Source organism: Notothenia coriiceps, unplaced genomic scaffold (genome assembly GCF_000735185.1).
Source record: "Notothenia coriiceps isolate Sejong01 unplaced genomic scaffold, NC01 NC01_scaffold00037250, whole genome shotgun sequence".
Taxonomy (NCBI): domain Eukaryota; kingdom Metazoa; phylum Chordata; class Actinopteri; order Perciformes; family Nototheniidae; genus Notothenia; species Notothenia coriiceps.
This window is the reverse complement of record NW_011369951.1, coordinates 8,149,303-8,164,852: the sequence shown is the minus strand read 5'-3', so window position 1 is coordinate 8,164,852 and position 15,550 is coordinate 8,149,303. Positions and strand designations below refer to the sequence as shown.

Below are 15,550 nucleotides of genomic sequence, written 5' to 3'. Positions count from 1 at the left end.
ATCTTTGGACTCTAGATTCCCCTGAAACATGATCTTGGTGAAAAGGACAGTTATCTTGGTAAACTCAACAAACCCGAAGTAGTCACACGGAAGGACCTACAGAGGGAGACCGTAAACGATTAGGTCTACGTAGTTGCATCTACCGATCCCCGCCCTAACCGGTAACCCTTATGGCCCTAAAAAGGTGGCACCCGGCCACGACACACACCGGCCCAAATCCACCTACTCCGACATGCCGACATGGGCTCCTGTCCTATCTTTTCCCCCCCTTCACCTGCAGACTGAGTCTCCAGCACGCCCCTTGTAACCCCGATACCATTATTTCGGTAATCAACCAAAGCTCATTATAATGAGGGAGGGTTGGATTGTAAATCAAATGGAAATTTGAGAGATTTCAACCTTCCTCTTCTTCTCACCCTCCCTTGGTCTACAAATTAACACAACATATAGTTAAGAAATTCCTTGAATGATTGATCTGCAGAGGGAATTTCATGTTACAGCAATAAAAAAGTAAAGATAAATAAAAAACTAAGATCAGAGTTGATCCTAAAAGGTTGATTTTACACTTCCAATTAAACCCCAGCAAATCGTTATGCTTTCACAGTCTGTGTGAGCCAATGTTCAACTGCAGGGTGCACATCAGAGACTGACAGCTCAATTACTAAATCTAAAATTGCTTCTCCCAGTCCAGCTGACTAAGTATAATCTGCAGTTGACTTGCCTTAAATGGCGCCTCAGATGTTGAATCTGTGGTAGGTAAGTTTAAAGATCAACAGTAGGATAAACACTTGTCGTTTCCGTTCCCCTCCTCCCTCCACACTCCCTGCCAGTAGCAATTAGCAACAGGTTGATTGACAACCTAGAACAGTGTTCATGCTTAACTTGATCCTTCTTGGTCAGATGCCCAAAACGTACTTTGTAGGCAAACATACGACTCTGCCAAGATTCTGACATATTAAACTACTTATTTATGGTCACCAAATATGGGAATTACGTCTGCTAAGCTTAGACAAAATATAAACTTGTAAAAACTGCCTGCTAGAACTCTTTAGCTATAACTCTCAGGCTATATGTCAAGGACGATTCATGCATTTTCATGCATCATTTCCTTTCCTTCTGATCAAGTCTTGCCTGATTTACAAATCTCTGTCATGGCTGCAGCTAATCTCTATTACTGTAAAGAGTATGTTGGGTCACACTCTCTTTATTATTATATCCCCATGATCTCACAGTTGTAGCTGTCATCAGTGCTTTGTCCTGGATATGTGAGAGCTTTTGGAGCAGCACCCACCCACAGTAGGCCGTGATGTCATGTGAGCAGCACCTGTCCCGGTGGTAGGAGCCCACCGCCCCACGGTGGTTTGTGGGCTGCTGAGGTAGGCATGTATGGCATGTCTAGCTCTGGCTCCAAGGAACGAAGGCCTGTTATGCCAATGAAAGTGTTGGGACAGCTGTTTGTGTCTGTGTGTGTGTCCTTACATGCTAATCTTTAAATTGGCTTCATGTGTATTAGAGGGGCTTAATCTACTTCATATCTATGGGATTATTTTTAAGATAATTGTTTTGACATGATTGTAATGGAACTGAAGGCGGGGGGGGGGGGGGGGGGGTTACTAGTGGAATGGGAGATACAATATCAGCTTTGAACACATTTCAGCCCTTTATATGGCCGTTATCAGTGGTTATCAGCCTCATAGATATGGGTTAGAAGGGGCCTAGTAAATCTACTTGAAAGTGCACATTATCATCTACTCATAGTTGTTTTGGCACCTAAACATAACTGCAAACTTTTCATAACGTTGGATAAGCACTCTTTTCACTTACTTAAGTTCATTCATGGCCCTGATAATGTTGCAAAGGGTGCATCTGATCAAAATATGGAGTTACGAATACACACCTAGGATAAATGATACATTTCAAAAATGTCTCCAATACTCTCTTACTAAAGCTAGAGCTAAAATCAGCGGAATTGTAAAGCAAGCCTGAAGGCACAATTCTAAACCAAACAGAAGCTGCCTTATTTGATGACTTATAGCCAGCAGCAATCACATTTGTAGAGTTGCAGAACTAGCTGCAGCAATAGTAGAAGTAGTAGAAGTAGAATGATTAGTAGTTGCTGTAATAGTTTACTTTCTTAGTACTTTTTGTCCCATTGTGCAAATTCCTTTGGTAAATGCAAAGTAGTCCTTTCCTTTTGTTTCCTTAAAAAATGTAATACGTGTTATATAATTAAGTTTTAATTTACCGGTAGTCAGAAAAAGTACATTACATTACATGTCACTTGTTAGATGCTTTTACACAAAGCGACTTACATGCACTCAATAGTTTGGGCAATCCCCACAGTATCTTGCCCAGGGACATGATGACTGCAGTGGGGATTGAGCCTGTGCTCCCCTGATCCGAAGATCAGCGCACAGCCTCCTCCAAAAAGTAGTTAACTAGTACCCACACCTGGGTGTGTCAATGAGAATGCCAAAGTAGTCAAAGATAAAACAAGTTGCGGTTGCAAATCAGGTGATATTGCAAGACGAGGCATGTCTGTGTGTGGGCAGATGTAAAATGCCAGCACAAGAGATGATATCACTTTACTTCCTTGTTTACAGAGAAACTATGGTGGTGCCATGCAATTGCTGTCTGCCAAAAAGCTGTAAAACTTCCAGTCTTTTAACCTTTGCCACCATAAACACACCTAAAATGACCTTCCAGATGGCAAATGACTATGAACACATATGTTCACTTTCACTTGCAGCGCTGTCAAAAGAGGTTTTTGACATTGCAGTGTTTAGACAGTCTGCCTGCAGCTGTTACATCCATAGATTCAAGTGTGGGAATGCAGGGGGTGTGTGCATGCTTTCATGTTTCTGTACGTGTTTTAGCACGTACAGTGCAGGCGTGGGCATTCATGTACCTGCTTGCATCTTTGCCATGTTAGAGTCACACTGGACACAGGCGCAGAGGTAGCTTCTGGTCCTGGTGCTATGGTGAAGGTGGTCCATTTGATGGCGCTTTTCCATTACAGCACATAGCACGTTTTTTTGTTGCTTTTCCACTAGGGGTAGTTCCGGCTCAGGGCTACTTTTTCACCTTTTTTCTGGCCCTCCAAAATCGAAGTTCTTACCGGGCCAACAACCGGGCTGAATATCCTAAACTAGTGACGTAAACACTCGACTGCTGAATGGTCAGAGAGAATCGCTGGCAAGGGGTTACAACTACAACAAAATGAACATATTTGACGGTGATTTAATTTTAATACACGTTTCAAAATCATGCCGAATTAACAACATTCTGATACCGGTCTGCAGACAAGACGGCAGGCGAAAAACCTTTTAAAATGCTTGTTTTCTGAATGGAGATCGGTTCGATCACACTCACAACAACGGCCTACAGACATAAATAAACCAGCGACTGTATTCGCCACGAAACAGACAGTCCGTTTGTGTCATGTTTAACTTACTTAGTACAGCTGATGTACTTGTTTAACTTTTGTCTAGTTTCTGAACACAGATATGAGGAGCTGTGAGCTCTGAGTGCTAACAGCAGCTAATATTACATGAGATGGAGCTGCAACGATAAGTGGACTAATTGATTTGTTAACCGACTTTTTTGATACTTTTTTACTTGTTATTTTTCATGCAAATATTACAACAAATGATGTTTTCCAGCTTATAAAATGTGGAGATGTCCTGCTTTCTTCTGTTCTATATGATAAAGTAAATGTATTTGGATTTTGGACATACAAACAAAAGATTTAAGGACAACAAATTGGACTTACTACCATGACCATATTCACAGGAGTTCCTTGACCTCTCACCTCAAGATATCTGAATGGAATATGGTTGAATCCCAACAAGTCTCCTCTTTTCAGACATATCCACCTTTTGCTAATGCAATTGAGAGATAAAGCCATATAGATCGTTTTTGAATATGTCTGCACAATAGTGTCCCTAAACAGTGTGAAATGGTATACTAGGCCTATGATAAATCAATAATGAAAAGTGCTAGTATTTTGCAACCCTCATTTGGGACAGTTTGAATAGATCTTACTTTCCCAAAACAACTGTAATTTGCTCAGAAGAGAAGGATGTCTAAGTATGTGGGCTTAAAAGACTCCTTTGGGGAAAATCAAAAAAGAAATGTCGTCAGTCTGCTTATTGGACAGGTTTTTATTTTGGCAACCTCAGATCAAAAATCAATCAAAATCAGACAGTAAGGTGTTTTTATTGGTAACATGTTGGATGTGTGTGAAATCATTCAGTGAAGCGCCTGAAGCTCTGCACTGTGGGACTCGCGGCCCCCCAGTCGCCGTGCTTACGGTACTCCCCCTTCTCCAGGAAGTACTGGCGCCCGCGGTAGTTTGGATGCTCGTAGAAAACCCACCATCCGTCCAGGACCTTGCACGAGTTCACCTCCCTCCAGCGGATCTTCTCCAGCAGCGAGGGGCAGTCGTCTGAACCCTCGAAGGCCTGGCCCCCGAAATCTGGCTTCTCATACAGCTGGATCTTATACTGAGACCCCCCGGTCTGAGAGGAAGAGGGGAGGAGGAGATGAGGAAGAAAAAAGATTAGTCCATTTATTGAACATGTTAGAAACAGAACAAACAATAGTATTAATAATTATAATTTTAACAAAGAGAAGCAAAATGAAAAAACGTTCAAGGTATCTTTGGAGTCTTTCTTCATGCGGAAAATTCAAGAAATGCTGCTTTCAGACTGTATGTAGAGATTTTCGGCTTTTCTCTGTTTTATGACATATTAAATTGAATATTTGTGGATTTTGGATCGACAAAAACGAGACTGTACTACCCCCCCCCCCTCTAGCGTACATTGCTCATGCAAATGCAAGTTTATGTCATCGTCATCAGCATCCGTCATATTTGATTCATTGTTTAAAACAAATCATTTTTTTTGGACAAAACAACCAAAAATAAATAACTTTTACAACGACAAGAAATAGCAATCATGACTTCGCAGGTCCTGCTCAGAACCATGCAGCATTTGGTTTCTAAATAAGAGTTTTAGTTTAGATAAAGTTGCACAGTATTTCAGCTCATCATTAGAGTTATTCCACAGATCAACACCTTTTGTTGTGATGGGTTAAAGCGGAAGGTATAGGTGGTTTTATTGCAGAGGGTTAGGGGTGAATGGGGAAGGATGTAGGAAAACAGGAAGGGAGGATACGATTTAAATCTGACAAAAGTAAATCGTATTTGTCCCACTGCATATTAAATGAGGGTTATAATCATTATCTGGCATGATCCGTATCAATTAGATGAATTATTCTCACAGCTTTTAGTCGGAGGTACCCCAAAAACCCTAATCAGATAAAGTTGCGTACCCCTCATTTGACTCCCAACATTATTCCAAATGTACAAACACAATTCATTTTATACAAGTGCCTTTTGTTAATTGCTTCTTATAAATTAACTTAAAGTGGACCTATCATGCTATATTTGAATAATATAGTGTAGGACCATACCTATATAAGGTATATTTATACTTTTTATTTTTCAAAATACCAAACAGATTTCGCTCAATTTAACACTGTCTTTGCATGGGCTGATTCTGTGAGAACAGCACCATCTACAGGCCTGGCATATGTACTACAGCGTCTCCAGCGCTTTCCAACGGCAATGTCCGTGGCTGTCTCCTCCTGATTGGTGGAGTTGGCCCAATAGCCGTAGCGCCACTTATGTGACGTCAGAGAAGTGTTGGATCAGTCTGTATCAGATCCGTTGCGGCCCCTTTTTTAGAGATTTGGGTATGGAGGAAAAGAGAGAGGGTTGTGTTTTCTGACACTTGGTGAGTTCCCTGGAACACCGGGGACACATGTTCAAGTATAAAAGATGTACAAAAGTGCATTTTGCATGATAGGTCCCCTTTAATATTTAGGTTGGTTTGGTCAGTAATCATTCTCCTACTTCTGTTGAGTTAACATCATGTTTTACCGTTAACTAACATTACTTTTAGAAATGTATTCCCACCATTAATTGATCTGTGTTGCTTTTTGCGAACTGTTTCAACCATTCATTAATCTAACATGACTTTGTTATTTCAACCTTTTAGCTAATGGACTAACAGTACTGTTTTTCTAACCCTCACATGATGGCAGATCTAGTGTTTAGCTGTTGTAATTGACTCATTTTGTAGTTTAATTAATTACTTAACTACAGCAACAGTGTCCTATTGGGAATGTTGCTCATCCCTGCATTAGATAACCATCACTAATTGTTTAAACTAACACATGCAGCTCGTACAACTCAGATTGATCTCTGAGTGTGGCTGCAGGCTGTGGGTCAGATCGTTCTGAGGACTGACCCTCGTATTGGTTTCCATCCACTGAGCCCTGCAGACATGAAGCAGCAGAGCATGACGTCCATCAGTCAGCTCCACTCTCTGCTGCTCACACGCTGCCTTTATCACTGCCTTAACTGCTGACTGCCTGAGCCATGAAGACAAATGATCTGCTTCACAGCTGATTTGTTTGTACAGGTTACTGGTGGCTTAAAGGTCCCCTATTATACTGTTCTTCATCAATATATCACAGGTCTCAGATAAATACAGAAACTGTCTCTGATTGGCTGAAACACCGAACCGATCATTGCAGCATTACCCATAATCCCCTCTGTTTCAGCCCTGTTTCCAAAGTGCTGATTCTCTGTCTGTTACTTTAGATGAAAATAAGGAGCCCCTCCCCACGCCCCTCTGAGAGAGATTTGGTTACAAAGAACTCAATGGAGCTCTAGGAGGAGATTCAGGTGATAAGGTGGGGGGGGGGGGGGTTACCTTGGTTGCTGATTGGCTAATGGTTACACAAGACAAAACATCATTATGACATCATAAAGTGGCCAAAATCTGATCAGCTCATTTTCAGACAGGTTTTTATAGAAATGGATCAAAAAGAGAGAGAATCTTTGTTCCTGAAACTTTCAGAGTCTCTTTCGAAGAGGGGACACATGGTGATGTAGAAGAGACATGAAGAAGAGGGGACACATGTTGATGAAGAAGAGACATGAAGAAGAGGGGACACATGTTGATATAGAAGAGACATGGAGAAGTGGATTTTGCACAATAGGTGACCTTTAAGAGATCAATCTCAGTAATCGTTAATTACACCAGACCCCAGAGGTTTACTTGTTATGTCATACATCATCTCGCTATGATCCATTATTCCATTTGTGTAAGACTTTGCAATTAATTTATTTCTAAAAACCTCCTCTCACTGTTTCTTGTTTTGTTTTAAATGGTGCTTTCTTTAAATCAGGACTGTTTTAGGGTCAAAAGCATCCAAGTCCACCTATGCCCTTTTAATGGAGGGTGGAACTTTGTATTGAGTCCATGTTTCCACAGCGTGTTTCCAATCACACTCTCTTTCCTTTCACTTTTAGTATGAACTGCAGCTGCCCTTGCAAAGTATTTAGCAGTGCATGCAGTAGGCTACAATCAAGACGGAGTACTTCATACGACATGACATTGCATCCTCGGGTTCAGTAGGACATCCTTGTATTTGAGGCATCCTGCATTTGACATACTATGTATTGGGACATGCTTAACATTTTTATGGCATACCAAATACTGTAGTACGGTATTAAGCAGATGTGAAAGGAGTACACGGCTCTTAGCTTAAGTTAAAGTGTTATTACCACAGTGTAGAAATACTCTGTTACGAGTAAAAGTACTGTATTGTTTGCTTAAGTAGAAGTATAAAAGTATCAGCATCAAATATACTTAAAGTACCAAAACTAAAAGCTCTCATTATGCAGATTAATGAATATTATATCACTGGATTATAATCAGTGATCCATTATCGTGGAGCTCATTCGAATGACTTTCATTACCTCCAGGTGTGATCATTCATTAGTTGACTTTGTAATAATACAAACCTGCCAAGACTTAAATGTTGAAGTAAAAAGTCCCCAACCAATTTTAGTGTAGCATAAAATGGAAATACTTGAGTTAAGTACAAGTACCTTAAAACTATTATTATTAAGTACAGTAGTTGCGTCAATGTTCTAAGTTACTTTCAGTCTCAGGTATTAAAGGTATTTGAAGCCAAGAGACAAGAATACCTCTTGTGCTCTGTCTACACCAGATAAGCTGCTGTCTGACTTACGAAGTGGACCATCTTGCAGGAGCTGAGGCGGTCGTTGAGGCCCATCCAGCGCTGGTAGTCGGGGTACTCCCCCCGGATGAGGACGTACTGGTGCCCCATGAAGTTGAGCCTCTCGTACAGCACCCAGGCGCCGCTCTCCACCCGGATGGAGTTGCAGCGGCTCAGGTAGGCGTGGAAGTCGGAGCAGTCGCTGTCGCACTCATAGCGGCGGCCCTGGAAGCTCTTATCCTCGTAGAACACAATCTGAGGGGAGAGAGGGCAACCGTACACACATCCTTTACTCAAGTAGAAGTACTGACTAAACTTCTTTACTCAAGTCAAAGTAAAGAGGCTTTGAAATGTACTTCAGTAAAAAGTACCCATAACTAGCAGCTGTTTTAAAGAGTACCTGACCTCCCTTTATATTAATAGAACAATAATGTCATTGNCGCCACTCCTCCAGGCCAACTTCACTGCTAGCAGCTCCTGGTTTCCTACATCATAGTTTATTTCCGCTGGAGTCAAACGCCTTGAAAAGAAAGCACAGGGGTGGAGTTTTTGGCTGTTCACAGATACAAAAAAATACAGATTTCAGTATTCTGACACAGAACGATTTTAGAAGCAATGATTTTTTGTTTCGTGCCTACACCAAATAATAACAAATTAGAAGGAAAAAAAGAGGACAAAAAATACAGATTTCAGTATTCTGAGGCTCTGGGCCCCATTTCTTTTCCTCGCGGACGGCAAAAAAAACTCCTACATTATACAATTTAAAATAAAAGGGATAGGGTTAGGCTTAGGGTAAGATATTGAATAAGAAAATGTTTTCTATGAACTACACAGCTTCTGGTCTTCCAAGACCCGGCCGGACAAAAAGACGTGGTGCAGGCACGAAACATACTACCAATAGAAATGCATTGCTTCTAAAATCGTTCTGTTTGACACGAAAAAAGTGTGAAAATCGTGTTGGTGAACACGAATCAATAGATTACATAACATGAAATACCGTGAGACTGGGTTGAACCATACCGTACTAAGGTACTAGGTCATGCAGTGGAAAAGCGCAGAGAGATGCGCATCACAGCTGTTTGTGGAATGGCAGCGTATTTTAATTCCTGTCTATCAGGACTGCTTCGCCAAAAGCCTGTTCTTGCTTGTTGTTTCTCTTTCAACAAACACCAAATACCACAACTCAAGTTTGTCTTTGCACCTGTGAGGCGGTTGAATTTTGCCTACTAGCACAAGGGGCGTAAAACGGGATTAATAGAGAAAATAAGTTTAGCAATGACTATGAATTTGAGGTGCATAATTTTGTTTCTGTACCTCTAGCCCACACATGTTCAAAGGGGATTGTACCAATTGTGTTATTACCAACCCAATCTCCAAGAGTTTCGAGACCTTTTCTATGACCTACGTAAACGTATTTCTTGAGCTGCTGGTGGAGCTTAAGAAAATTGTAGGGATGACAGAATCAGAAGGATATTCTTTGGCAATGTATCCAATATCTATCAAGACATTTCACAAGGGCTGAGGAGAATATTTTAGGGGATCACTAAATAATAAAAATAAAAACCCATTGGAATTCTTCCTCTGGTGTTCACAAGTCTGTTGCCAATAGCAAGGCTTAAAACATGACAATAGCATAATCAATGTCCCAAGGGCGACTTTAGTTGAGGTAACTCATATCATAAAAAACCTCTTTCATCACATACGCTTATGAGGTGTAGCCATGCAGATATAGTTCCATTTTAATCTGCAGAGGTTTTGAGATATATATCTCTGAGATTTCTTCAATAAGTGAGTGGCATAAGGTAATATTAACAACAACGTGTATTTTCTTAACTCTTTCCCTGTGACTCATGCAGGATAATCCATAGCTTATGATGGGAGTTTTCTTTGGAACTCCTTGTATTTAACAGTCAGAGGGACATCAATTCCAAATATCAAAATGTTTGTTCTATTTAGTGGCATATATTTGACAAAAAATCTTAGGGATTATTACTTTTAGTCTTACTCCATGTGAAAAACCTTTTCTTACATCGTATTCCTAGGAATAGGTTTCAATAGTTAGAGATGCTCTGGAGCCAGCGTCTGCTAACCATTAGCGGGCCATTACTGCACCTTAAGGCAGCTCTGACTTCAGCTTTTGGCTCCGGAGGAGGCTGCTTGATTTGCCCAGATGTAATTCTGGTGTCAGGTACGATCTTCCATTAGATCCTTTACCTCTCACAAAACGAAAGCTCACCTAAAAAAAACAATATAAGTGTATGTGTCCGCTATGGAATCATTTCACTGCTTTACATTGGTAAAGCTTTTTACCACATTTTCTTTACCATAGAACTTCAGTATTCCTATGCATAAGCAAAACTTTAATAAATTGCAGATTCGAGTTGGAAGCGTTTTTTTTAATAAGCCTGAATTAAATATACCGTATACACTTAAGCTTATATTGTTATTTTAGGCGGCCATTTGTTTTAGGTGTCCGTACTCCTGCCTGTTTCTCCACTTGGGATGTGCTGACTACCATCTACTGTAAATAATATATATATAGTTAGTATATATACTGACTATGGACAAGGTCCTCATGCAACCCCACTTCATACTATCTGAATATCCCTTTAAAGGCAGATATTTAACATTAATTTGGAAATGGATTAAATCTTGGAAATAAGAACATATTTCTGAAAGTATGCAAAATAGCTGACTAATATATTCTGGTGAGACCAGGTTGGACTAATAATATTGTCACAGTGTTCCAGTTGAAACTTACTGTAAAAGGCCCAGAGTCTTTCACCACCACATAAATCTATGAGAAACTTGACTTTGGTTACTGCCTTAATCTCTGGTGGGACCACATCTTTTTCATAAATCAAAACTTGGTTGCGGTTTGAGGGCAGCAGTGATATTATTCTAAACAGCTTATAGTTTGTTAGTGCTCTGGATGCTTAACAGAGGAGATAAAATAAAAATAAAAAGCAAGAACAGAACAATTAGCTGTCCAACAAACACAAACAAAGTTGCGAAGGAAAAGAACACTGCGGAGGAATCCAAGCTGTCCTTGTTTTAATGCCTTCCTTTGTGTTTTATCTCTTCCTTAATTCTACTTTCGTATTTTCCAGTCTTAAAAAATTCCAACCGCATCATTTTCTCTGAGCGCTGTGCAGGCGGAGCATACTGAACAATCAACACATCCTGACTGGCATAATGGCTCTTTGTGCTCCCCCACCCCGCCCCTGGAAACCTATTCCAGAGTGAGTCAGGCACATGCAAACTGTTTTCTAACCTACACCCACCTCAATTGACCTGTGTCTAGTTTTTCCAGCCGAGAACCCAGAAGCAAAATCTCAAGTCTCTCACAGTCATTCACTGGCTGACAGATTGGGTTATGGAGGCGGAGGGTGGTTAGACTCCAGAATAGATGGAGGGTGAAAAAATGGAGGACTACACACAAGCCTGTCTTTTATTATCCTTGAAAAGTGAAAGAACCACAAATCAACTTCACATCTCCCTGGAGCCAGATCACGACCCAAACCCTGTTGCTCGGAAAAGAAGACATGCAACAAGAAACGGACAAAGTCCCACTGTTATATATCGACCAGAGCGATCTAAAGAAGCCATGCTCATACAAAAAAAAGGCTTATTTAACATGTCTACTGTGCATGTGTGTACATACTGTAGGAGGTAATGTATTCGGTTTGGTTTTTGTGTTTGATTGTCATTTTGTCAGCTGGATTACAGAAAGAATATGGTCCTAATTTTCATTGGTCAAGAAAGACTTTCTTAACGGATCAGAATCAATGGGCGAATACATGCATTTTTTTCACTTAAAGGAAAGGTCCTTTCAGTTTTAAAATGCATTTGCGTGGCATCATGGACATAAAAAATTAATTCTGTACTGGGTAAAAATCCTGTTTCATGCAACTCCTCTGATTAGTCTAGTTGCGTGCGCATAGAGTCCTATTGTCCTATGTTGAGTACACCAAAGTTTTATGTTAGAAATGTATAGTAGGGGTCAATTTCCACAATTAGCATAAGTTGCGTAATTTGCATGAATTACCATTATAGCCTATGAAGATGGCTTGAATGGCTTGGCCGATTTGGACCATTTTGGAGTGATCTTGGGGGTTATTGAGGTGACAATTTACAACATTTGCAGCATCAAAAATGGCAAAAAAAATGAAAATACTTATATTTCCACTATCGGTGGACTGATTTTGAAGATTTATGGGTCTCTGGATATAGTTTGGATTGGCCAAGTTATCTTTTAACTATTGTTAAGGCTATAATGCCATTATTTTTAATTAACACAAGGTAAGCATCCAGCAGTTGCTATGTGCTGCAGACCACTACTATACATTTCTAACATAAAACTTTGGTGTACTCAACATTTCCGGGTTCACTCAGCTGGCAACTAGATGGCCAGTTGGTGGCAATACGCAAAAACAACAAATATGAATGTATCCACTATTATTTTAAAACCATCTTTGGCATTGCATACTTCAAAAAAGTCAACACAGAAATTCTGCTCCCATTCCATTCCTGGTTACAGCCACAACATATTTTACCAAGGCTGTAAAGAATCTACGAGAGAGCAAACCAAGCTAATTAGCATGTTAGCACACTTGATTGACTTGATTTGTTTGCAACTGAACAATAACAAACTCCATCATAGTTAGTTTAGACTATCTGGTTGAATAAGTTAAATAAACTGTTCAAAACTAGCAAAAATAAATCTGAATAAAAAATAAACCTGTCAACATTTATTTCATATTTCACTTAGTTTACCATGTTACTGGATAAAGGTTTGGCTGTAAGAAATGTTTAAAAGTATAATGTATTACGTTTGCTAACGTGCTAATAGCTTGACTGAATCTTGTCGACTGGTATATATACAGTAGTCTGTGGCTAAACTAAAGCATCCCCAAAGGACTTGAATTCCCAGGTGCTTCAAAATGTGGCTCCTATTTACATGAATGTAAACAAAGTGATAAGAAAAACTCATATTAAATTAGTTCTGTCTAACAGAAATGCAGATGTTTTATGAAACGAAAAGAACCAATGGAGACAGAATATGAAAGCTCACACATAACATTATCAGATGCTGCTAAGAAACTAATCCGTGCTATCAGAGGAAGGTGTTGTTTTGATTATGTTTGAGTCACCATGGTGAGGCCATATCGCTGCACCATAACCCGTCCACACCTTACTTGTACCGTGACCCCATCAGTCACTTGATCTTTTTCTAATGCTTGTCTTTTGTAAAGTGGAGTAATTATATCATTGCGTTTCATTCAATGTTGTTTACCTGACGCTAACCTTCCATATTGAGCCTGGAGAAGGGTATTATAAGTCAGCTTGTGTTGTATTGTTTGAATGACAACTTCTTTACAGGGTTACAAAATTTATTGAAAGGTAAATAGCATTAATCCATGGGAAGTGCCTGATAAAAAATCCCTAAATTGTTAGATAGAGACTGTGTGTTTTACCTACATGAACGTTGTATGTTCTCCCTGTTTGCAATACTCTGATCCAACAGTAGAACATACAGTATCTTATCTGACTCATTCCACGCTTTCTTTACAATTTATGTTCATATTAAAGCATTCATAGTCAGGCTCCTGGCAATGTTTATCTCTCAAATATACTCTGATAACTTATTTTACCGTTATCAAACAGCCATGTTAGCACAATCAACAAGTACCACACTCTGTATTTCAGGACCTTATCACTCTGTCAAGGAAATAAGCCATGTCTACTTTGTGTGGTTGGTTGTTTCATTTAAAAATGTTTGCTGTTGCAGCATTAACGCTAATTCTGTCTTTGGGACTGCTGAGGCCAGTGGAAAAAAAAAATATCTCTCTAATGCCTTTGTTTAGGGAGAGGACACTTTAGGAGTTTGGTCTGTTAAGATTTAGATTTAACATTCAGATTTAGGTTTTGGAGAGATCATGTCAAGCATAAAGCATGACAATGAACAGGCAGTATATTAAGGATATTTCAGCTTAGTTGTAAAGGGGAGATCAGGTACAAAACTGGGAGATCAGGCAAAAGAAGTCTAAGAAGTCCAAACAGGGGAAGGCAGAGTAATAAGACATCAAAAGAGGGAGATCAGATAGACTTAGAGACTGACTTTGTGAAAGTAAAGAGGCACACACAATGCTCAGTAGTTAATGAGGGAATGAGTTGCAGGTGGGGAAATTGGATGTGGAAACCAGGTGAGGGGAATGAGTTGGTTGCAAGGAGTGAGAATTAGGCAGGAACTGAAATGACAGGAGAATTTATGATTAAGGCAAAACCAGAAAAACATACTAAAAGTGGCGGGAGTTTGTTTCAAGATTTAACATTTAGACTTATCATTTAGATTTAAATTTGGCCTTTAGATACAATTTTACATTTAGATTAAATATTTAGATTTACCATTTTGATTAAATATTTGATTTAGATTTGAATATTTAAGTGTATTTTACATATAAACCATACATACATAGGATGAGGCAATTTAGCTGAATGGAATGAAAGTGAGAAAGCATTTCAGCTAATATATTTATTTTAATTGTTCAAATTTTACCCTGTCCTCCACTGCCCGGGAATATTCCCTCCCTCCCCAAACTGACGAGGCAGAGCGTCAGGCTTAATGTTCCGAGAACCAGGGCGGTAGGAGAGGGAGAAATTGAACCGAGTGAAAAAGAGGGCCCATCTATTCTGTCAGGAATTCAGTCTGCGGGCCGACCGGATGTATTCCAAATTCTTGTGGTCGGTCCACACCAGGAAAGGTTGACTGGTCCCCTCGAGCCAGTGACGCCACTCCTCCAGGCCAACTTCACTGCTAGCAGCTCCTGGTTTCCTACATCATAGTTTATTTCCGCTGGTGTCAAACGCCTTGAAAAGAAAGAACAGGGATGGAGTTTTTGGCTGTTGGTTGCTCGCTGACACAGGATGGCCCCCACCCCCATATCAGAAGCATCCACCTCCAAAACAAATGTCTTTCAGGATCGGGTACTCGGAGGATGGCTGCGGAGATGAACCTGGCCTTAAGGTTCTGGAACGCCTCCTCAGCCGAGGAGGACCACTGGAACATAACCTTAAGGCCGCTACACACCAACCTGAGACCAAAGAACGCGTACCGAAGGCGTCCCGACTTTTAGGTCCGCTACGCCGCCCGCCTACGAACACACCACAAAGACTTCAGTTGACGAGTGGCAATAACTGTCCTTACCAGCAGGCAGCGGTAGTGTGTATTCGTCATTCAAAAGAGGCAACAACCGGAAGACAGACTATACACCGAGAGAAGAAGAACAGGCTGCGTGATATNAATTCATAATGGGAAAATATGTAAAAATAATGAAACTCTAATATGTAGCAACAAAAAAATAGTAGGCTATAGGGGTTTCACCAACTAATCGACTAGTCGACTAGTCGACTACCTTTACCACTAGTCGGCGCTGTAGGCCCTAGTCGACTA

The 15,550-nt window shown here is 40.2% G+C and overlaps 1 protein-coding gene across 1 annotated transcript; it reads right to left on the bottom strand.

Annotated features, from left to right (window-relative positions):
- Positions 1-4,247: 4,247 nt before the first annotated feature.
- On the bottom strand, positions 4,248-12,194 carry LOC104967251 (beta-crystallin S). The gene is made up of 3 exons (XM_010796667.1): positions 12,146-12,194; positions 8,110-8,384; positions 4,248-4,520 (listed from the first exon to the last, which is right to left on the bottom strand). Exons 1-3 carry the CDS (start codon positions 12,192-12,194, stop codon positions 4,248-4,250), a joined length of 597 nt encoding a protein of 198 aa, XP_010794969.1.
- Positions 12,195-15,550: the final 3,356 nt, after the last annotated feature.

Excerpts from the sequence above, each read along its gene's own strand:
- LOC104967251 (XM_010796667.1), bottom strand. The coding sequence starts at position 12,194 with ATGGTCCAAATCGGCCAAGCCATTCAAGCCATCTTCATAGGCTATAAT. Across the intron at positions 8,385-12,145 it reads CATCTTCATAGGCTATAATG|GATGTGTGTACGGTTGCCCT; the intron begins GTAATTCATGCA and ends ACTTGAGTAAAG. Across the intron at positions 4,521-8,109 it reads CCTGCAAGATGGTCCACTTC|ACCGGGGGGTCTCAGTATAA; the intron begins GTAAGTCAGACA and ends TCTTCCTCTCAG.